At 42.9% G+C, this 24,269-nt stretch overlaps 1 protein-coding gene across 2 annotated transcripts in view; it reads left to right on the top strand.

Moving 5' to 3' along the window:
- TECPR1 (tectonin beta-propeller repeat containing 1) overlaps positions 1 to 24,269 on the top strand; it is a 147,012-nt gene that overhangs the window by 30,538 nt on the left and 92,205 nt on the right. For both annotated transcript variants that reach the window (XM_077449041.1, XM_077449042.1), the window contains exons 4-11: positions 5,198 to 5,320; positions 9,862 to 9,987; positions 11,184 to 11,358; positions 12,027 to 12,127; positions 13,752 to 13,853; positions 13,953 to 14,098; positions 15,436 to 15,908; positions 22,885 to 23,024. In XM_077449041.1, the coding sequence (XP_077305167.1) occupies positions 5,198 to 5,320; positions 9,862 to 9,987; positions 11,184 to 11,358; positions 12,027 to 12,127; positions 13,752 to 13,853; positions 13,953 to 14,098; positions 15,436 to 15,908; positions 22,885 to 23,024 (1,386 nt within the window). The remainder of the gene's footprint in view (positions 1 to 5,197; positions 5,321 to 9,861; positions 9,988 to 11,183; positions 11,359 to 12,026; positions 12,128 to 13,751; positions 13,854 to 13,952; positions 14,099 to 15,435; positions 15,909 to 22,884; positions 23,025 to 24,269) is intronic.

Raw genomic sequence — 24,269 nt, 5'->3', positions numbered from 1 at the left:
AGGCCTTCGACACGGTGGAATGGCCTTTTTTGTGGGGAACCCTGCGGAAAATGGGCTTCCCCTTGTTGTTTATTAATTGGCTTCAGGTGATTTACCGGAGCCCGACTTCGTCGGTCCAGTTGGGGGGAGCCCTCTCCGCCCCCTTCAGGCTTTTTAGGGGGACCAGGCAGGGCTGCCCTCTCTCTCCGGCTTTGTTTGCCCTTGCGATTGAGCCTGTGGCTGAGGCACTGCGTGTTTCGCCCCAGGTGTCAGGTTTACGTATTGGGCTGCTGGAGGAGAGGGTGGCCCTGTACGCTGATGACATGCTGCTCTTTCTTAATGATGCTGGCCCTGCACTGAGGGGGGTGTTAGATGTGCTGGATACGTATGCGAGGGTTACTGGTCTCAGGGTGAACTGGTCCAAATCCCTTCTGTTCCCGATTGATCAGGGGGCAAGGGCCACTTCGCTCTCGGACAATCCCCTGGTCTGGGTTGACTCATTTAAGTACCTGGGGGTTCAGGTATCTCACTTGGCGTCGGATTACCTTACACTCAATCTTACCCCGGTTTTTTTAGATATTCAGGCCAAGCTTAAATCGTGGAGTAACCTGCCATTATCGCTCTGGGGGCGTATAAATCTCCTCAAGATGAAGGTCATCCCCAGACTTACTTACCTGTTTCGTCACTCCCCGCAGTGGTTGCCTAAGTCGTTTTTCAAAAAACTGAACCAGATTTTTCCTCTTTTATTTGGGGCTCCTCGTCACCCAGGTACCGTTTGACAACTCTGATGAGACCACGGACGCAGGGGGGCATGGCCTTCCCAGACTGTTACAAATACTATCTGTCCGCACAGCTAGTCACGGTTGCCTGGTGGCTGCAGCCGGACCAAACGAACTCCTCCACTGCGCTAGAGGCCTCGGTTCTGGGCTCGTTGGAGGCCCTCAGGCTCCTAATATACCGGGGCCCTCAGGCTCCTTTTTCTTTGACTCCCTCCATGGTCGCTACTCTGCGAGCATGGCGGGCGGGGCTGGCCCTGGAGAGACGTGAACGTTCTGATGTGTCCCCAAATGCCCCACTGTGGCTGAATCCTGGCCTGTCTCACCTATACCAGATCCCTGACCCATACGCATGGACTAAGCTAGGGATTAAGCTTGTGTCGCATGTTGTGGAGCAGGGCTCTTTACTCCCCTTTACCAGCCTAATCTCCAGGTACAATGTACCTGGACACTATCTATTCCGATACCTTCAATTGGTCCACACGTTCACAGCACAGTTCCCGAACTCCTCCTGCAATATGACACAATCGAAACTAGAACACACGCTTAGGACTGACTGTGACAGGAAACCTACTTCGGCTTTATACTCCCATCTCATAACTGTGTCGCTGCCGGCTCTTGATAAACTTTGGGCCAGGTGGCAGACTGACATCCCATCACTTGACACGGATGACTGGGATGATGTGTGGGACCTTCCTTTCAACTCCCTGGTCTCTATTAGGGACCGTCTTGTGCAATTTAAAATTGTACACCGGGCCTACTATACCCCGTACAGACTCCATAGGATGAACCCTGCGCACTCTCCGAGCTGTTGGCGATGTGGTGCCTCCCCTGGGGACTTTTCACATATTTTCTGGCTGTGCCCTAGGGTCCAGCAGTACTGGGAGTCAGTGTTACATCTGATCAACAAGGTCACCAAGACCACGGTGCCTCTGGCCGTGGAGGTCTGCATGCTGGGACTCATTGAGCCCGTGGTGCAGTCCACGGCCAGACGCACGATGATTGGTCTGCTACTCTTTTATGCTCGTAAAAATATTGCTATGCACTGGAAAAAGGCAGACCCCCGTCCGTGGTGCAATGGAAGCGCCTGGTGAATAACAGTCTTCCCCCTCTATAAAGACACTTACCTGCATCGGGGATGTCCAAAGAAATACGATAAGGTCTGGCATGTTTGGGTAGCTGACCCTGAAACTGCTTAGCTGGGGATGATGGTTGTGGTTCTCTGGAGGGTATTGTTCCGTTTGCTCTATACAGCCATATATGTGCTCCCCCCCTTTTTTTTGGGGGGAGCTGTTGTTTGTTTTTTGATCTTATGGAACACGATGAGGGACTGTATATACTGACAGGAACTGTGGGAGCAGCCTGTGGAGTACCCTTGTTGCTTTTTACTATGACTATTGCGGTATTATGTTGCATTGACTATCTCTGTGTCATGATACAGCTTTTGTATACTGTGAGCACTGTTGTTTTTCTATGTTGTTTGTTATGAAACTTTTAATAAACATATTTTTCAAAAAAAAAAAACTGTTTGGCTATAACCAGGCACATTAGAAGATCTAAAAATACACCCTTTGTTGTTGAAAGTTTATTTTTTCTGAAATGGATATTCAGCTTCCCGTATGTGTGTCTGTTTTCCTGTGGTCATCTGGGAATGTCTCATCAGTAATCCACCAATGGCCTCCGGTGGAAAGGGAAATTAATAACTGTGGTTTTAGATGTCCATGGAGGAGCTTAATATAAGTAAGAGTGACTCATAGGTATTCTCAAATATACAGACTAGAAAGGCCTATCTTTGAACATACAGTGCCTTGAAGAAGTATTCATCCACTTGAACTTTTCCACATTTTGTCATGTTGCAACCAAACACATAATTGTATTTTATTGGGATTTTATGTGATCGACCAACACAAAGTGGCACATAATTGTGAAATGAAATGAAAATAATAAATGGTTTTCAATTGTTTATTTTTTTACAAATAAATATCTGAAAAGTGTGGCTTCCGTTTGTATTCAGCCCCCTTTACTCTGATACCCCCAACTAAAATCTAGTGGAACCAATTGCCTTCAGAGGTCACCTAATTAGTAAATAGAGTCCACCTGTGTGTAATTTAATCCCAGTATAAATACAGCTATTTTGTGAAGCCCCCAGAGGTTTGTTAGAGAAGAAACGGCATCATGAAGGCCAAAGAACACACCAGAAAGGTCAGTTATAAAGTTGTGTAGAAGGTTAAAGCAGGGTTAGGTTTTACAAAAAAATATCCCATGCTTTGAACATCTTACGGCACACTGTTGAATCCATCATCTGAAAATGGAAAGTGGCACAACTGCAAACCCACCAAGATATGGTCGTCCATCTAAACTGACAGGCCAGGTAAGGCGAGCATTAATCTAAGAAGTCCTGTTTGCAAGAAGCCATGTGGGGGACACAGAAAACATATGGGAGAAGGTGCTCTGGTCAGATGAGACCAAAATTGAACTGTTTGGCCTAAAATAAAAACGCTATGTGTGGCGGAAAACCAACACTGCACATCACCCTAAACATAACATCCACACCATTAAACATGGTGGTGGCAGCATCATGTTGTAGAGATGCTTTTTTTTCGGCAGGGACAGCGAAGCTGGTCAGAGTTGATGGGAAAATGGATGGAGCCAAATACAGGGCAATCTTAGAAGTAAAATTGTAGGAGTCTGCAAAAGACTTGAGACTGGGGCGGAGAGTCACCTTCCAGCAGAACAACAACCCTAAACATAGAGCCAGAGCTACAATGGAATGGTTTAGATCAAATCCTATTCATGTGTTAGAATGACCCAATCAAAATCCAGAGCTAAATCCAATTGAGAATCTGTGTCAAGACTTGAAAATTGCTGTTCACAGACCCGCTCCATTCAATCTGACAGAGCTTGAGCTATTTTGCAAAGAATGGACAAAAATGTCACTCTCTAGATGTGCAAAGCTGGTAGAGACACCCCCAAAAAGACTTGCAGCTGTAATTGCAATGAAAGTATTGACTCGGGCATGAACACAAATGCCTGCCACACGGTTCAGATATTTATTTGTAAAAAAAAAAAAAAAAAGAGATTGTGTAGAAGGGGCTGTGTTCCTTCCTTCCACTCAGGTCTCAGACTACACTCAGCTCTTCTCTCTGAGCTGGGTAATGTGTGACATCAGACCCTCGTCCCTCTCTGGAAGCTCAGAAAAGCTGTGTAAATTCTGGACTTTGTACAGATGTAGATCAGAGATTGCTGCAGATAAAACATCTGTATCATCTAACACTAGTAACTTCACTAGGTAAGGGTTTACAACCACTTTGAAGGAGAGGTATAACAAAGCAATTTTGGCTATCTTTGGCCTATGGATCACAAGAGTGCAGTTCATTCTACACTATACTCCTGTGACGCGCTGTCGGCTGACATCACTCAGTCACTCCAGGCTCAGAAAAATTCTGACCATGGGCCTGAGCCAGCCCTTCCCATCCTCTCTATAGCCCAGCACTCCAGTGAGGTGTGTGTGTGTGTGTGTGTGTGTGTGTGTGTGTGTGTATATATATATATATATATATATATATATATATATATATATAAAAATCATTTATTTTTATTTTGGGGGGATTACCAGAATTCTCTTTTAAGCCAGTATAACTAAAGGCAAAACTTTTTTTGTTTATTCTGTATAGTGTGGAGAGGGATTAGAATACCTGCCACTGCCAGTTGTTATTGCGTTCTGCGCCACCGTAAAGGATATTTACCCTCTCTATTTGTCCTGTTTACCATTTACATTGGGTTGTCCCCAGAAAAGTAATAGAGGGGAAATCTTCCAATGGGTACACTGGTTCTGATGACCTGGGTCCGCAAGGAATTCCTTTGATTTACAGGGATATCCTCTCACTTCCTGTTTGGCAATGGGACAGGAAGTGGAGGGAAATATCCACATTGGGACACAGATGGAAAAAAAAATCTGACAGAGGTTATAACCCTTCCTTGCTCTATCCAAAATGAAAAAGTTTTGCCTATAGTTCTACTTCAAAGCTGACCTTGCAGTAATATGCCTGTTCCACATATGCTATCCTATTGGTAGCTTTGTCTGTGCACAGATCAAGCACTGGATCCCAAGTTCAAGCTTTTGAACACAGAGGGAACCAGGAGTAAAGCCAGAGCTGGGTAACAGGTCATTATTATTCCTGTTGTGTTTTATGAAAATGGCAGCAACAGTGGAATTGTTATGATGGCAAGAAATTAGAACTCCTGGTTTAATTTTTTACCAAATAGTAAAAATGAAACTTTACTGATTGCTATTGATGCTATTATGTTAAAATTTCCAGTTGTATTGAATTACCTCTGTGTGTTGCCTGTTGTCATCTGCTTTCACCAATGGGGTTGATTTGTGTAGAAGGACCTTGTTTGGTAATCCCTTATCATAGTTTTCATGTTATCCTGTGTTATAGGGCTGGACTTATGCTATAGATTTCCCAGCAACTTATACAAAGGACAAGAAATGGAATTCTTGTGTACGTCGCAGACGGTGGATCCGATACAGAAGATACAAGTCTAGAAATACATGGGCTAAGGTAAATGTTTTATATAAAATGAACATTACTACTAAAATTATTATACAGGATTTATATAGCGCTGCCAGTTTACACAGCGTTTTACAACTTGAGGATAGACGGTACAAATACAATACACTTTAGACCCCTTTCACACTGGAGCAGGCTGGCGTTGGCGGTAAAACGCCTCTAGTTTTAGTGAAGTTTACCATCATTTTAGAGGCGCAATTTGGCCACTAGTGGGGCGCATTTAACCCCCACTGGCAGCCAAATAAAGGGTTAAATGGACCTGTGTAGCACTGCTGCCAAAGCTCTTTGCAGACCGCTCTTTCACCGCTCCAAAGATGCTGCTTGCAGGACTTTTTTTTTTTTTTTTTAGCATCCTACCAGCACAGCGCCCCAGTGTGCAAGCACTCTGGCTTTCACACTAGGACTGCAGGGGAGGTGTTTTTCAGGCACTATTTTTTCTATTTTTAGTTCAAAAGCACCTGAAAAACACCCCAGTGTGAAAGGGGTCTTAATACAGTAGGAATCAGAGGGCCCTGCTCGTTAGAGCTTACAAACTAAGATGCAAAGCTGTGACTGTGCGATGCATACTGGGGTGGATTTACTAAAGGCACTTGCACTCTACAGGTACAGTTGCACTTATTTTCCTTACTAAATGTAAATTATGGTGAAGCTTCACTTTGTAAGTTATACCCAATCAGGTGCAAATATCAGAGCTTTACCACATTTACTGCAACTGCATTTGCAAGGTGCACAGTCTATTTGCCTTTAGTAAATCCCCCTATTGTGTAATATATCTAAAATTTAAATCCAACCTGCATTCCATGAACTTTACAGTATGCACAGACTAGAAAATGTAAATGTTATTTTCACTAGTTCACTACATTTATATGGTGTCAGCATATTACCCATTTCTTTCTAGATTATATAGAGGTCTTTATATCAATTCTTGCTTCCAGTTTTTTGTCCAAAGTACTACTGTCATAAAGACACCCATGCACACATTAACCACTTAAGGACCGCCGTATTGCCATTGTACGTCATCACAATGGCACAGGCAGGCACAAGCACGTAGATGTACGTGCCTGCCTTCCAGCGGGTGGGGGGTCCGATCGGACCCCCTCCCGCTGGATACGGCGGTCCGGTTCGCTCCAGGAGCGATCCGTGATGAGGGGATGGCCGTTGGTTTCTGGCCACCCCCTCTGGATTGCTCCTGGCCAATGACAAGCTTCCTCCCACTGTGTATTGTTTACACAGGAAGGAGGAAGTGATGTCATTCTCCTCGGGGCGGTCTTTTTGACCGGACTACGAGGAGAAGACTAAAAGTAAGTGCACCAAAACACTACACTGACACATAGGTACACAAACCCCCCCCCCCCCGATCCCCGAATGATTTTAACCCCCTGATTGCCCCTAGTTAACCCTTTCACCCCCTTTTGCCAGTGTCACTAAGCGATCGTTTTTCTGATCGCTGCATTAGTGTCACTAGTGCCGCTAGGTAGCTAGTTATTTTTTTAGGTTCACCGCCAGGTTTTTATAGCGCTAGTTACCCCGATATACTACCCAATAATGATTTAAACCCCCTGATTGCCCCTAGTTAACCCTTTCACCCCCTTTTGCCAGTGTCACTAAGCGATTGTTTTTCTGATCGCTGCATTAGTGTCACTAGTGTCGTTAGGTAGCTAGTTATTTTTTTAGGTTCACCGCCAGGTTTTTATAGCGTTAGGTACCCCCATATACTACCCAATAATGGTTTTAACCCCCTGATTGCCCCTAGTTAACCCTTTCACCAGCGATCACAGTATAAGTGTCACTGGTGACGCTGGTTAGCCAGTTAGTTATTTAGGTTCCCTGTCAGGTTTTTATATAGCGCCAGGGACCCCCATATACTACCTAGTAAAAATTTGAACCCCCTGATTGCCCCTAGTTAACCCTTTCACCAGTGATCACCGTATAAATGTTACGGGTGACTCTGGTTAGTTTGCTTTTTATAGCATCAGGGCAACCACCATTTATTACCCAATAAAGGTTTAACCCCCTGATCACCCCGCGGGTGATATCAATTAGGTTTTAGGGTCAGGGTCTGCGTCGCCCCAGGCAGCGCTAGGTTAGTGCCAGTACCGCTAACACCCACACGCAAAGCATAAACCTCCTGTAGTGGTGTAGAATCTGAACAGATCAATATCTGATCTGATCAGATCTATACTAGCGTCCCCAGCAGTTCAGGGTTCCAAAAAAACGCATTGTTAGCGGGATCAGCCCAGATACCTGCTAGCACCTGCGTTTTGCCCCTCTGCCCAGCCCAACCAAGTGCAGTATCGATCGATCACTGTCACTTACAAAACACTAAACACATAACTGCAGCGATCGCAGAGTCAGGCCTGATCCCTGCGATCGCTAACAGTTTTTTTGGTAGCATTTTATATTTAAATCCGGAAGGCAGTGCTTGGTTTTCGGGGTCCCGTACGTGGCTAGGCTCCCAACAAGTCCCCCACATGTGGTATCCCCGTACTCGGGAGAAGCAGCAGAATTTATTTTGGGGTGTAATTTGACTTATGCCCATAGCATGTGTGAGCAATATATCATTTAGTGACAACTTTGTGCAAAAAAAAAAAAAAGTTTGTAATATTCCCGCAACTTGTGGCAAAATATTAAATATTCCATGGACTCAACATGCCTCTCAGTAAATAGCTTGGGGTGTCTACTTTCCAAAATGGGGTCATTTTGGGGGGTTTTGTGCTATTTTGGCATTTTATGGCCTTCGAAACTGTGATAGGTAGTGAGGAGTGAAATCAAAAATTTGCACCCTTAGAAATCCTAAAGGTGGTGATTGGTTTTCGGGGTGCCGTGCACAACTAGACTCCCAAAAGGTCCCACATATGTGCTACTCCCAAAAGGCCCCTGGCGTGCGCGACTAGACTCCCAAAAAGTGGTATCCCCATACTCGGGAGAAGTAGCGGAATATATTTTGGGGTGCAATTCCACATATAACCATGGCATGTGTGAGCAATATATCATTTAGTGACAACTTTTTGTAAAAAAAAAAATAAAATTTTATTTTTTGTCATTATTCAATCCCTTGGGACAAAAAAAATATTCAATGGTCTCAACATGGCCCTCAGCAAATAGCTTGGGGTGTCTACTTTCCAAAATTGGGTAATTTGGGGGGGTTTTGTGCCATCTTGGCATTTTATGGCCTTCAAAACGGTGATAGGTAGTGATAGGTAGTGAGGAGTAAAATAAAAAATGTATGCCCTTAGAAATCCTGAAGGCGGTGCTTGGATTTCGGGGTCCCGTACGCGGCTAGGCTCCCAAAAAGTCCCACACATGTGGTATCCCTGTACTCAGGAGAAGCAGCAGAATGTATTTTGGGGTGTCATTTCACATATGCCCATAGCATGTGTGAGCAATATATCATTTAGTGACAACTTTATGCAAAAAAAAAAAGTTTGTAATATTCACGCAACTTGTGGCAAAATATAAAATATTCCATGGACTCAACATGCCTCTCAGTAAATAGCTTGGGGTGTCTACTTTCCAAAATGGAGTCATTTGGGGGGGTTTTGTGCTATTTTGGCATTTTATGGCCTTCGAAACTGTGATAGGTAGTGAGGAGTGAAATCAAAAATTTGCACCTTTAGAAATCCTGAAGGTGGTGATTGGTTTTCGGGGTGCCGTGCACAACTAGACTCCCAAAAGGTCCCACATATGTGGTATCCCCATACTTGGGAGAAGTAGCGGAATATATTTTGGGGTGCAATTCCACATATAACCATGGCATGTGTGAGCAATATATCATTTAGTTTTTTTTTTTTTTTGTCATTATTCAATCCCTTAGGACAAAAAAAAAAATATTCAATGGGCTCAACATACCCATCAGCAATTTCCTTGGGGTGTCTACTTTCCAAAATTGGGTCATTTGGGGGGGGGGGTTGTACTGCCCTGCCATTTTAGCACCTCAAGAACTGAGATATGCAGTCATAAATTAAAAGCTGTGTAAATTCCAGAAAATGTACTCTAGTTTGTAGACACTATAACTTTTGCGCAAACCAAAAAATATACGCTTATTGACATTTTTTTTACTAAAGACGTGGCTGAATAAATTTTGCCCTCAATGTATGACTAAAATTTAGTTTATTCGATTTTTCTTATAACAAAAAGAAGAAAATATCTTTTTTTTTTTTTTTCCACAATTTTCGCTCTTTTTCCATTTATATCGCAAAAAATAAAAATCGCAGAGGCAATCAAATACCATCAAAAGAAAGCTCTATTTGTGGGAAGAAAAGGACGCAAATTTCGTTTGGGTGCAATATTGCATGACCGCGCAATTACCAGTTAAAGCAGCGCAGTGCGAAATTGAAAAAAGACCTTAAGGTGTTTATTGGTCCGGGGCTGTAGTGGTTAAGGCCAGTTAACCTATGAGTTGTGGGATGCAATGAAATGACCCAAAAAAAAAAAAACAGTAGAAACATGGAGGAACAAACAAACTCCATGCAGACCATTTCTCTGGTGCTTCTGTGGGCTACAGCTCACTCTGCCATTATAATGTATTTCAGATTCCCTCCCACATGGATAACAAGCAGCTACCTGACCCTTTAAACGACATATCAGTGGGAGGATGGGAGATCACAGATGAACCTATTGGACGATTGTCTGTCTGGACAGTTTCTTTACAAGGAAAGGTAAGTGCTGAACTCTTGGGCTAGCCATTTATTACAATGGGGAACCATTCAGTGACCAAGAACAAGTATGCAGATTGAGAAAGTCAGGGAAAACAAACTTGTACCAGGTCTGTGATGCAAAAGGGTGAGCATTTTCAGAAGAAGAGGGTTTAGCAATGGCAGGCTGCTTGTTTCTTGCATGATTCTGTCACTAGAATAAACGCTTGAAAATAAGGTTAACCTGTAAAGAAAAGACCTGCAGATCTCTCTTTTGAAGAGCTAAGGATTTCTAAAGAATTTTCAACAGTTGAAGCTTCTGGGAGTGTTGAATATCTGGTCTTCATTTGTGATTGGTGGCCTTTATGTGTGCTCTTTGATCTGCTGGTTCCTATACCACTCCAGAACACAGCCATGTTGAAGGGGCTGGCAGGTCAAACCACTGTGTTTAGTGGCAGACCAAACATCCCACACACCTAGAGTGTTGGATGTCAAAGTCTTCTGCAGTGGTTCTTAATGTGACAGACTCACCTGGGAGAGAGGCTGAATGCAAGCCTCTTGCATAACGACTATGGGCCCTGGCATTTGAGGGAGCTACAAGCATTTAGGAAGATATTCTGTTATGTAATGCAAAAGGACATTATTAAGGAGGCCGTGATGGTCTCTGCCGTTTGGGGTGTGGCTGTATTCCAATGTTCTATTGTGTGTCTGTCATGGATATTATGGGATGTATATGTAGATTGGTGGGGTGAATTCCTCCAACAGCTCTCACTATTGATTGGACAGTCTACCCTGCCCGGAATGCAAAGGTGGGGGGATAGTCCAGAGTATCACCTGTGTACCTGTGTTTTTAATAAACAGTCCATGTTCAGCAACCAAATGAGTATTATCTTGTTTGGTGTTGTTAGCGGTTGGAATACCTAATATCTATATTCAGACTGGGAGGAAGCGTTACACTCAATAAAGCAAATAAGTGATGCAGGCAGTGGGACATGTATGCATTAAGTCTTTTCTTTACAGGCATGGACTAAAAGTAGGCCTGATTTGAAAACAATTTTTTTGGCTGATAATTTGAAGAAATAATTCTCGGCTGATCAACCTAAAATTTTACTTTAGTTTCAAACAAAATTATGAGCTGTGTGATCAATGATCATATTGAAGACTTTAGTGTGAAAATAAAATCTCACTATTTGTGTCAGTAAAACTTATTTTGTGTTTAGCTTTGGTACAGGGAAAATGTTTGCCATGACAATCCTGAAGGCTCCTCTTGGTTGGATATAGAAACTCCCAGCGAGGTTATTCAGATCAGTTGTGGCCCGTATGACCTCTTGTGGGCTGCTCTGTGGGAAGGCCAAGCAATCGTGAGAGAAGGTATCAGCAGGAACTGCCCTAAAGGTAACTCTATATAGTTTAATTTAAATATGGAGACCTCGTAGAACTCTGACACCAGTGTTGAACATTCATTCAAAATTATATAATGTTCCACATCAGAGTTACAGTCTTTCCACAGGTTGTGAGTGGAGGCAATTTCCACATAGATGATAAAATGAAGCTATACCTCATTTACTAAGCTCTGGAGCAACTGCACTTTGCAAAATGTGCACAGTCCTTTTTTCCTATAGTAAATGAAACCCCAATATTTCCTTTAAGCTTTGCTATCATTTAGCATGATGTAATGGGGGGGGGGGGATTTGACTGCATATAAGCTTTTCCTTCATAGAGCAAACAAGATAGAAGTATTAATTTCTTATATCTGCTAATCTATTTCATTTAAAGCTACTCTCTAGGAATTTTCTGTTTTATGCAGAGATGGACGTTAAATTTATTTTTATGCTTTTACCAGAGTTCTCTAATACGTTATGCATGATCACATACAGAAAAAGCCTAATATGCATCAAGTTGGTAATCTCATTTTAGATCAAACATTGCTGGAAGTCACACAAGTGACTTAAAGTGTCCAATTTAACCTCTTCCTGTAGATTGAGGGAAAAGGACAGTGCAGCAGTTCTCCCAGAGTGCAGGATATGTGCAATTTTTCTCTGAAAATCTCTTTGTAATGGTAGGTAATTCCTGGACTATTGTGGAAGCTCCAACACCTGGAGATGGCATCATGCACGTGTCTGTTGGTGTGAACGTGGTATGGGCTGTGACAAAAGAACGAAAAGTAAGGCTACATGTTTTATTGCCATACATTTGAGAGGGTTTTTGAGGAAGAAAATCTAAATGTGAACCTGCCATATCACTTTGTACACCCTGTACAGATTTGCAGCAAGTCAACGTTCAATGGAAAATAAATAGTGGTCGGAAGTTTAGTAACTATTTGAAATGGACATCGGCAGTGTGATTTCTCTAGGCTTTTATTTATGATGTATTTGCATTCTACTGAATTGATAGCCAGCATTCTCTTAAATACTAGTTTGCAATGAATTGTGCTAGATTTCTTAAGGCCTCGTGCACACAGGATGGTTATTTATACTCTCATAGAAGCCAGCAGCGCTTTTTCAGAAAAAATGCCTGATGCTTGTAAAAGTGTCTTTACAAGCTTTTAGTGGCTTTTACAGTCATCAAGCTCATGGGCATTCATTTTATTGGTCAGAATGAATCATTTATTCTGGCCATTAAAATGAATTAATGCTCAAACTTTAAACGCATCTAGCAGCTTTTGAAAGCTTTTAGTAGTGTCAAGATTTTTTTCTGCCCAAACACTGCTGCTCCTGGACGCACTGGCAGTGTTTTTATTTATTTATTTATTTTTTCTCTGCCTCCAAACTCTTCTGCCACTAAAGGCTGCTAAGAGCTTATGTGTGCATGGACATATGGGATAACATGTAGGGGAGTTTAGAGGCGGAAAAAAAATGGCAGATGCCCCTAGGAGCAGCTGTAAAAATGTCCAGTGTGCACAAGGCCTTATGGAAGACAGGATGGCAGAATTTTACTTGAGTTTAAATCATCAGTACAAAATGTTGTTACTTTATGATGGATTTCAGTATAACAGTACATCTGTACAGAAAGTATAGCTCTGAAGTTTAGAGGACTAATGGAATTAAAAGCGCCCACTGAACTGCACATTACAGCCTTCTTACAACAGCTCTTCTGTGCTACACAATAGATCTTTGGAGGACATTTTTGGTTCTATTAGTCCCTCCTCACCACAGTCTTCTGGGTTAAACTTTTCAGAAGCCCTTCTTTATATAAGCCATTGTTTCTGTAAACTGCACTGTTGATGGCTTGCAAGCCTGAAACCACTGTATGCAGTTTGAGATAAATGGCTCTGAAATAGTTAGATGTATCTGAATTTTACAACAGTGGTTCTGGATGTATAGTTAGCTACTGGTGTAAAAAGGAATCCTTTGCATGTCTCCATCTATCACCCTGAAATACTGTAAGGAACAATCCCTTTGTTTTCGGAAATGTGATGGAATCAGTACATCTGTAATGTAAAAATTCCCAACTGGCTGTAGGACTGCAATACATGTGCCTGGCACCCCGAAAGCCCCAAATTCTGAGATGCTCCAATAAGAAAATGTCAACACTTCTAGCAGCGATAATTGACTTGACTATCTTACGTCCTGGACATTTATACAACTCCATCTCTATGATGGGAGGTCTTACTGTTCAACAGGAAGGGGCGGGGGGGGGATTAACTGTGACTTTGCCAGGTCTAAATCTGCATATTAACAATTTTCATATTAAAACACCTGGGATTTATGAGCTCCTGAGGCTTGCAAGAAGATATCTGTACCATAACTCTTTGTTAACAGCAGATCTGTTGATTTATTCCCATCCAGGTATGGTTCAGGAGGGGTGTTAACTCACACAACCCTTGTGGTACTAGCTGGATTGAGATGGTGGGAGAAATGGCTATGTTGAGTGTGGGACTGAATGATCAGGTACCTATATACAAGTTCTGCTTGCAACCATTTATTGGAAAAAAATACTTGTCTAAACATTCTCATACATGTGCTGTAACGGTCTTATATCTCATTTAGGTCTGGGGAATTGGATATGAAGACAGAGCAGTGTATTTCCGCCAAGGAGTCACCCCGAGTGAGCTCAGTGGTAAAATGTGGAAAGCTATTGTGGTGAGCCGGGAAAATGAAAGGTCGAACTCTGGAAGTGCCTCCAGCTTACTAAGGTAATAACTCCTTTTCTCTGATATTTTCATTTGAACAAAGCATGTTTGTATATGTGCAGAGTGTTGTTTTATATCTGCTTAAATAAATCTGAAGATAGTAGACCACTGGTGTTCATCTTGTGATCTGGGGCTGTATATGGCCTTCCAGATTTACCTTTGAGTCCCTCATTTTTTACAGGGCTTGTTATAGATGGTTAAAGTGGTTGTACACCCACATTTTTAACTTTTACCTACAGGAAAGCCTATAATAAGGCTTACCTGTAGGTAAAAAAAAAATCTCCTAAACCTGTACGGTTTAGGAGATATTCCCCTCGGTATGCGCCGCTGACTGCAGCGGCGCATGCGCACAAGGGGTTTCTCGCCGTCAAAATCCGGCAGCAGCCGAGCGGCCGGACTGAAATCTCCCGCGCGCATGCGCGGGAGTGACGATATCGCGGCTCCGGCCACTCACAGTGCCGGAGCCGCGATACCCGGAAGAAACGCCGAGGGAGCATGTCAGCTCCCTCGGCGTGGATCGGGCCAGATGTCGGGGCCTCGTTCTAAGGTAAGTATTTCATAATGAGCTAGTATGCGGTGCATACTAGCTCATTATGCCTTTTGCTTTGCAGGTTTAAAAAAAAAATATATAAAAATGTGCGGGTTTACTACCGCTTTAAGAGGCTGTCCTTTTTTTTTTTTTAAGCACCTACCCTGATTCTGAAGGACATATTGGATATTATTGGGGTAGTCTAAATGTTCACATTTCTCCAGAGGAAGACTTTTAAGTATGCCATGATTCACTTTGAGGCCCCCCACACCCATTTTCCTCTTGTTTTAGAATCCACTGCGCTGGTGGATGAAAACGCTGAACGCCATCCCCTCTTTTTCAGGAGAGATACATGTTTTCAATGGTTAGTGTACAAGACATATACTTTAGAGCAGTTGATGCAGCACATTAAGGTTTTCTACATTTTTTAGGTTGTTTCCCAATCTTTGAAGGATAATAGAGGGTGGGGACCATCTGCCTGTGTTATACACAAGATGTGAGCTTCTTCACTTTACAAAAAGGCTAGGGAGCAATGAGCGAACCTACTGCACATTATGCAAAGTTTATTTAATGCAATCAGCTTTTGAATCGGGCAATTTTTTCATCAAACCATTGTTGAGTCACAAATGTTATTGTTGTTTTTATGACTAGCATTATACAAAGATAAAGGAAGAGAAGCACTAACTCACTAGTAGGTTAGCCTGTTGGACAAGCTCTTTTCCCAGAATAGAAGATCACTCTCCATTGATTTAGATTGGGCTGTGTATTGGGAGTTTGACCACATGAAGTAATTGATTGTTTAATATTTTAGTGCTGGCTGTTTTTTTGGAGATGAAGTCAAGGATCAGTCTGATTCCACCATCCCATCAGATGTAGACTCAGATGCTGAACACACTCTTACACAGGAGCTGAAGCTCAAGACATCCGAAGTCCAGGCTGTCACAAGTTCAATTCCTACTGATGAACAGACCAAGGAACCAAGCACAGTTCCCTCTACCGACCCACAAGAAGGAAACAGCCCAAATACTGAATCACCTACTGAGCCTTCCTCAAATTCCAGGATGACCAGGGCTCCCCAGTGGAGCAGTATTGATCTGGCAGAGGCTAAAATTAATGCACTCCAACCTTCTGATGACAAACCCAGCCTAGCATTATTGGAGCCTTTCTCCACAGTTGCTGAGGAACCTTTTGTGAATGATTTATATCCCTTATGGACCTGGGTGTCTGGAGGAGGTTGCTTGGTGGATTCTGTTAGTCCATTGAAATGGTTCTCTCGTCCAACAGGTGGATATATATATATTTTTATACTTTTATTGTTTTACACAACACATTTATCCATATGTTTGATAACAGGATCTGGCTAATAATCAAAAATGGTCAGAAAATTATTATTGTATTGTAAAATCTTTTAGATTCATCCACAACCATGTAGTATTTTTTTCTTGGTGCTAAGTTACCTGCTTTTATAGGTAATTTTACTGGGTATTTAGGTCCCTTTTTTCTGTGATGGTCACTTATTAGTTGTCATCTCTTCTTTTATAAGACTAATTTGTGGAGTTTCATGATCTTTAAAGTGGACCTTACATGAAAATGCTGGCAAACACACACACGCAAATTAAAAATACTTTAAAGGATTTTGAAGTCCCTGGATGGATAGTCCCTTTTTGATATCGTTTTTTTTTTTTTTAATGTGTTTTTGCCTGATACTGAAGTCTGCCTCTATATAATCTTTCTTTAATCCTTGCGCAATATGACTGACTCGTGACTGGCAAGGGAGCGACAGCACTGTGTGCAGGTCTGGCATACTACTGATGATATAACATAGAGATCTTACTGATAGGAAGAGAGAGCACAGAGGTGACCTCATAAGTGTTCTGTTGTTGCCTTATTATTTAATCACAGGCTTGAGCATGTCTTTCAAAATGTTGTATTGCTTTAAAGTTGTAAAGGCTGAATGTTTTTTAACTTAATGCACTCTCTGCATTAAGGAAAAAAAACCTTCATTATGCAGTCCCAGACCCTCCCTTGTACTTTCCTGAACCTGATCTCGATCCAGTGATGTTCACGTGAGCAGAGGCTCTCTTGGCTCTCTCCCTTATCATAGACTTAGGCACAGTAGCGAGAGCCATTGGCATATCAGGGCTGCTCTATGCAAAACGATTGCACAGAACAGGTTAAGTATATATGTTTGTTAAAAAAAAAAAAAAAAAGGAGCGTTTACAATCACTTTAACTATAGTGAAGAAAAGTGAGATCAGGGACCTGGCTATACCATCCAGAAGGAGTGAGTGAATCTCAAAAGTGTCTGAAGAGCATTACAAATTCACTCAATGTTAAAGTGATGCATAAATATGTTCAGTATGTCAACAGCGTGCTCACAGCACAGAGACCAGTGTCTCACCGAGACCCCTGGGACCCGTGCTAACGATCGGGACCCAAAACTCATGATTCCAGGTCACCCAATCACTGTGATAGCCTTTGATTAGCTATCACAGTGACCAGTCACACTTGTGCAACTTAAAAATAATGTGATTTCCATTGTGACTTTACTCTGCGACTTGATGTGACTTAATGTAATTTTGATGCCAATTTGGATGAGTGCGACTCTGTTACTACTTTGGCTTTGACCAATGTGATCGTTTTGTTTTTGCTCTACAAAGTCGTTAGATGTGTGCAGAACAGAAAAGTTTGTTTAGCTTTGTTTGTTTTCTTTATTTTCCAATGAATTCCAAATTTCCAGAAGGATCTGAATTTGCATTGGTCAAATTCTGTGTAAAGAATAGCTGCTTCTCAAGGAGCGGGCTGGGAAGCTGGCTGCTGTGTCCCTAACAACTGATGACACATCAGCTGTCAGCGGGTTTCCCAACTGACAGCTGAATGTAAAAAAAGAATGCCGGCAATAAAGAGTAAATGAAAAAAAAGTTGTGCCCCTCCCCCCCAATGCATACCCGTTAAAAGGCAGCAGGTTGGCTCCCTTGCAGGAATCGCTGTAGCTGTACAGTGGCCGCTTTGAGGGGTATAGGGGGTGTGCACCCGCCACGTGACATCAGAACTAATGCCCGTGGCTGGTGGCCTCAATGTCTGCCAGTACCCCTACTCATTCACCAAAAAGTGTAAAAACAAAAAAAAAAACGCCATCATCGATCACGCCATCCGTTGCCACTGCCGAACCTAAAACAAAGGGAAAAAAAAACCTCCGGTCCTGACATCTGCCAGCAAAGCCCTCTGACAGCTCTTAAATAACTAAGAGGCGGGGCCATTCAATGAAATTGCCGGTGGCGCCGGCCCCTTGTGACGTCATTAAACGAGGGCATGATGGGTTGGTGATGCCACAAGGGGGCAGTGCCCTCAGATGTCACCAGGAGGCCCCTCCCCACCCCTTAGTTATTTAAAGTGGATGTAAACCCACCACTCATCCAGTATAAACTAATGGCACAGTATTAATGTATATTTAAATACAAGCCTCCTGCATGTATTCCTACCTTGCAAATGTCACCCTCTTCAGCAGTAGGAGTCCTACAAAACTCTGGAATCGGTGAGTGGGTCTCTTTGCCGGAGCTCGGCGGGCGGAGTCGTGATTTCACAGTATTCCTGAGTTTTGAGTAACATCCAGTCAAAACTCAGGAAAGGCACCACATGACAGCATGACCAATCATGCTGAGGTGTGGATCAGCCAATCCTCGGAGAACTGGAGACAGTGGTTGGCATTATTTGACGATGGATCTACACAGGGGGAATTTTTATTTTATTAATAAAGGAATTGTCCATATCTTGTGTCTTTTATTTACTTTTTACACTTTTTTGGTAAATGAGTAGGGGTACTATGTACCCCTACTTATTCACATGGGGGCGGGATCTGGGAGCTTCCAGATTCCGATAAGCCCCCGCCCTCACCACAGTCACCCACAGCCACCGGCCAGGGTTGTGGTGAAGAGGCCCTTGTCCCTGTCAACATGGGGACAAGGTGCTGGGGGGGGGGGGTGAGCTCCCTCTGCCCCAAAGCACCCCCCACCATGTTGAGGGCATGTGGCTGTGGCTTAAAATCCATACCAGACTTGAGGGACCTGGTATGTATTGGGGTGGGGGGGGGGGGCATATGCCATTTCTTTCTTTTTTTTTTTTTTCTTTTTTTTTTTATTGCTGGCATTCTTTTTATGAGTTGCACCAAAATTGCATCTATATCATACAGGTGCGACTTTTGAAAGTTTACATCAAGGTCTGTGGACCTCAAGTCACATGAAAGTCAGACCAAAGTAGTGCAGGAACTACAGTAATACCTCGGTTTGCGAGTAACGCAGTATAAGAGAGTGTTAACGGACAAGCAACAGTTTTTTTAAACTTTGACTTGATATGCGAGTGCTGACTATATATGAGCAGTACAAGCCATGTAGTAAAGCCGCTGGTTTATGCAGTACTGTATATGGCCAGAGTACCAGCGCAGCTGGTGGTTTTCCCCCGCTTTGTGGAGAACTCAGAGACACTCCCAGCTAGGTGGGCCATGCGTAACGTGCATCGGAGCACCCAAAAGTGTCAACAGTTCCAGAGTGTCTCTGAGTTCTCCAGGAAGCGCTGGGAGCCACCAGCGCCCCCCGCACCTGTGGCCACATACAGTACTGCATACATCAGTGCCCCCGCACCTCTGGCCACATACAGTACTGCATACACCAGCACCCCCGCACCTCTGGCTGCAAACAGTACTGCATACATCAGCACTGGTTGTGGAACGAATCATCTGAATTTCCATTATTTCTAGCATTCTTTTAGAACAAGTTTTGCTCGTAAGGTATTACTGTACTTGGAAGTCACACAGATATGAGCGGTTATTATAGGGAAACATGGGGTGCAACTATCTTTGCTCTCTATTCCTCTCTATTCACACAGAGAGAAAAACACAGTGAGGCCTTATTCACACTTGTGCGACTTGTCATGCAACTTTTGATCCTAAACTCACATAGTGTGAATAAGGCCTCACTGTTTTTCTCTCTCTGAATAGAGAGGAAAGATACTGTTTGTCTTTCTCTCTCTCCTTGCAGAAAGGAAAAAAAAGTGTCTGCATAAAAAATAATAATAATAAAAAAAAAAAAACCTATATCGAGGTTTGATCCAGGTCACTGGCAGGGTTAGTGCTTGGGTCAAAGGTCAGGGTTAGTATATTTTGGGCACCATGTCAGTGTCTTTTAGATAGGACAAAAAAATAAAAAAAGTGCACTACTGTTTACGGGTACAAATAACAGACATGTGTGGTATTGCTGCGATCGCCAGGAGCAGAACAATTTATTTTTGGTTGTTTTTAGGTGGCAGGTTATGGTAGTAACAAGAAATATACAGCTACATTTAAAAAAAATATATATTTTTTTTTACTATTTTGGGCCAGTTAAAAAAAAAAAAAAATTAGATATCCATAACCATTTACTATCAAGGAAAGCCCAATTTGTCCTAATAAAAAACAAGGTATAGTCCACCTGGATGCACAAAGTAGTTGTGATGATATGTACAGTTTTACTAACGCATGTCAAAGTTGCAAAATTGTGCTTGGGCATTAAAGCAGTGTTCCAAACGCAAATTGTTTTTTTTTTTTTAATTAAAAGTCAGCTACAAACACTGCAGCTGCTGACTTTTAAAGACACTTACCTGTCCAGGGAGCCTGCAATGTCGGGCCCTCTGAGGCCCCCTCCATCAGATTAGGTGCAGGCGCCGCCATTGTAACTAAGGGAAGCTAACAGTGGTTTCCTACTGCGCATGCCAGAGTCACGCATCGCTTTCTGAATGGCCCTGTCATCTTTTGGGACACACACAGGTCCCAGAAGGCAGTGGAGGGCAGGAGGAAATGACTCGCTGGGCCGCGGCTGAGCTAGGACTGAACTACATTATGTACTTCAGAAAAGGTAGGATAGGAAAAAAAAATTTTAAATTTGTTATCCAAAAACAAGGGATGGAGGCGTGGTCTTTCCTTTTTAAGAGCAAGCTGTAAAAGTCGGTGGAACACCGCTTTAAGATTTGTTTTATCCGTAGGCATGAAGTGGTTAATGGGTAATTTCCTGCTTGACACTGTATCATTATGTATAGGTCCTTGGATGTTGGTGTTTCTTTTATCATAGTTTCATTATTCTGTGTTTTGGTTTCTTGTTTCACAACTAATTATTTGGTTCCGTGTGTGCTTTTATTTTTTTATAAGTAGATTCTTAAAAGACAAAAAATGTCACTGTGATGTGAAAAACGCTCAAAAGTGGAACTTCCGCTCATTTGTCTCCTCCCCCTTCCGGTGCCATATTTGACACCTTTCTGGGTGACAGATATCCGCTCCCCACTTCCGGTAGACCGGGCCGAGGCGCATTACGTCAGCAGCTTGGCTCCCTCCTCCTGCTTCCCCCGCTGCTGGGACAGGAGAGCCCAGTGGTGCCTCATGCATGTATCAGTAGGGACCCGGCGTGAAGCCATATTTATTCACTACCAGGTTCCCTTACCCGAAATGGCAACGGCAGCACCCGACCTGCTGATGGAAACATCAGCTGCGGTGCTGACATCGTTGGACTCCAGGACAGATAAGTGTCCTATTATTAAAAGTCAGCAGCTGCAGCATGTGTAGCTGCTGGCTTTTAATGTTTGCAGCGGTGGGCGGACCTACGCTTTAAGTACTAAATTCTAGATCGAGCTAGCCAGCACTGCTATGTGAATCACACAAAAAATATAGGAAGGATAAAGGTGTGCAGCACTTCCCATGCAGAAATGAACCTGGTGAGTATGTGAAATTATATACAGCCATGTGTAATCAAACTATGTGTACATCGTTAAAAAACAAACAAAAGAAAACCATATGCGCAACAATGCGGACAACCAATCCCACTTATTGGGGGATATTTATGAAAGGCAAATCCACTCTGCACTGCAAGTGCACTTGAAAGTGCAGTCGCTGTAGAGCTGAGGGGGACATGCAAGGAAAATAAAAAACAGCATTTTAGCTTGCACATGATTGGATGATAAAATCAGCAGAGCTTGCACTCATTTCAGAGCTTCCCCTCAGATCTACAGTGACTGCACTTCCAAGTGCACTTGTAGTGCAGAGTTTGGCTTGTCATTTTTGGGGGGGGTACCCAGTTTTGACAGGCACCCCAGCTCCCACTTTCTCCGCTGGCGTCGCTGCGTCAGTCAGTCCCGACTTTGGGGGTGATTTCAGACAAATCTATGCGAGTTGCTGCACAGATGTCAATTATAATCGCACCCCGAAGTCACCAAAAGTAGTACAGAAATTACTTTTGGGAATCGGTGCCGCACCACAAATGCGGAGTCGCACTGTTTTGGACGGTGCAATTGCCGCCGATTTTGTCAAATCGCATGCCAAATCGCTCCAATGTAAATCAGGGCTCAAGAAGAGAAGAGCACATATAGCAATTAACAATAATAACAATAATGGGCTTGGGACTTTGTTAATGTTGATTCACTTTAACATCACACAATAAATATTTTTGTGTGATGTGAGAGCTTTAGATGTCGTGTTCTTATTTGATGGGAACATTCTTGGGTTTCAGTGTGTATTTTCTTTTTATTTGGCAGTATTTAAAGTGTTACTAAAGCCACAACAGTAAAAATCAATCTGTATATGCAGTAAAGCATGCTTGTTATACCCCCGTGGAACCTAAGCGGTTAATCCTGTGTATTGTATAAAAAGGCTGTTTCATCCTGTCCTCTCTGATCCTCCCCTACTTCAACTGTCCCCAAACCATCTCCTGATAGAACAGAGCCTTGGGGGCACTATGCACATGCTTGTATATTGCTGGAGAGTTTTTTTATTTTTTGGGAGGATGCATGTGATCAGCACAGGGCAATCAGCACTGTCCAGTTAGAGAATCAAGGGCCAAGCGGCCTCATAGGACAGTCAGAAGAATGAAAACCTTACCTACAGGCTTTAACCATTGCTTGGCTGGACACTGATAGAAGTCACAGGACTACTATATACTGCTAATGAGAAAAGGGATTTAGCAGTTTATATTTACTTAAATAATTGCATCTCCATGTTCTGTGTACTGTGGGAAACCAGATCTAGTAAATGTGGGTTTGGTAATAATGTAGGGTGGTCTGCGGTTTCACACAAAGCTGCTTGGGGGTCAGTATTAACACTTTCTTTGATGGAAATATAAAACTGCTTACCTTTCATAAAGCCTCCAGACACAAACCAACACTGTTACCCCAACCAATCAGTCAACTTGGGCAGTCTCCTTACTTATTTCTCGTCTACCGTTTTTTTTTTTTTTTTTTTGCACTAGGTCTGTCGATCAGCATGCAGTCACTCTCCATTACTCCAGCCAATACTGCTGTATGGAGGAAGCAGATATTCGAGCAGCTCAGCGAACGCACCAGGAGAGAGCTTGATAGCTTCCGACATTATGAACAGGCTGTAGAGCAGGTACTATACAAACCATGTATACTATACAAATCATTTTTGCCTTTACCTGAAAGAATACAGGAACCTGTATCATAACATCAATATTGTTTAATGGTGCAGAAACATGTATATACATTTTCTTAACTCAGTTCACTTTATCCCATAAAATCATCCATTTACAAAATTCCAAAATAAAATCGCACTTGAAAACCTCCTCTAGGGCTCATTTACACTTTGAATTTAACACATGTTAAAGCGCCTACCGCTTCAACGTGCTGTTTTTGATTTTCTTTTTTTTTTTAAGCTTGGCTAATGCCCTATGTTTGTTTTATTTTCTATTTGTTTTAAAGGGGCCAAGTAGGGGCTCAGTAGTACCCCCACTCAGCAGATCCCCAGCTCATTAGTAACCTTGTTCGGAAGATCCCCAGCTTATTTGTACCCTTGTTCAGCCGATCCCCAGCTTATTAGTACCCTTGTTCAGCAGATCCCCAGCTCTGCCAATGCCCCACTCATTTGTAATCCCCAGCTCTGCTGATCCCCCACTTAGTATTGACCCCCAACTCTGCTCATCTTCGGGTTTGTTGATCCTCCCCTATCTCCGATCCCCACTCACCTACTGCTATATTGCTCCCTACCATGTGTGGCATCTGCTAGTTTCTTTTGCAATGGTTCACCAGCTCTGCTCACCTCTTCCACTCAGTTCTCTCTCTGGTTCCCACTCGCCTACTACTATAGCATTCCCTTGTTACACAACATATGTGCCGTCTGCTAGTTTCTCTGGTCCAGTCCAGACCCCGCTCACCTTCCTGATGCTCCACACTGCACACCAGATGTCTGCACCAGACACCCCCAGAATATATACACATGACCCGGAATTGATTGCTGATGACATCTTTCCAATTCCCTTGTTGGTTTCCCAGTACATCCTGGGATATCTCATACCTGCAATTCCAAAAACAAAACCATGCAAAGCTGACACTAAATAAAAGCCCCTCAATCGCTTCAGATGTGTAAGCGGACGTTGTCACAGACCTCTATATAAAGGCTTTGGAGATGCTTTGAAGCACCAAGACAGCGGCATGGGGTAACATTTTTGAAGCAAAGCAAACACAATGAGTGAACAGGACTGTAGGGTAACCATTTTAGTTAGTTACAGGTGCTTTGATTGGCATTCAGAGCACTTTAAAAAAGCATTTCCAATGCCACAGTTTGAAGTGTATACGAGCCCTAAATGGTTCCCACCAAACAAAAAAGCAGACAACTCAA

This window comes from Lithobates pipiens, unplaced genomic scaffold, assembly GCF_037356315.1.
Source record: "Lithobates pipiens isolate NorthernLeopardFrog02 unplaced genomic scaffold, aLitPip1_a1.2 Scaffold_22, whole genome shotgun sequence".
NCBI classification, from domain to species: domain Eukaryota; kingdom Metazoa; phylum Chordata; class Amphibia; order Anura; family Ranidae; genus Lithobates; species Lithobates pipiens.
The sequence above is the reverse complement of the archived record's forward strand: the minus strand, read 5'-3'. Positions and strand labels throughout refer to the sequence as shown.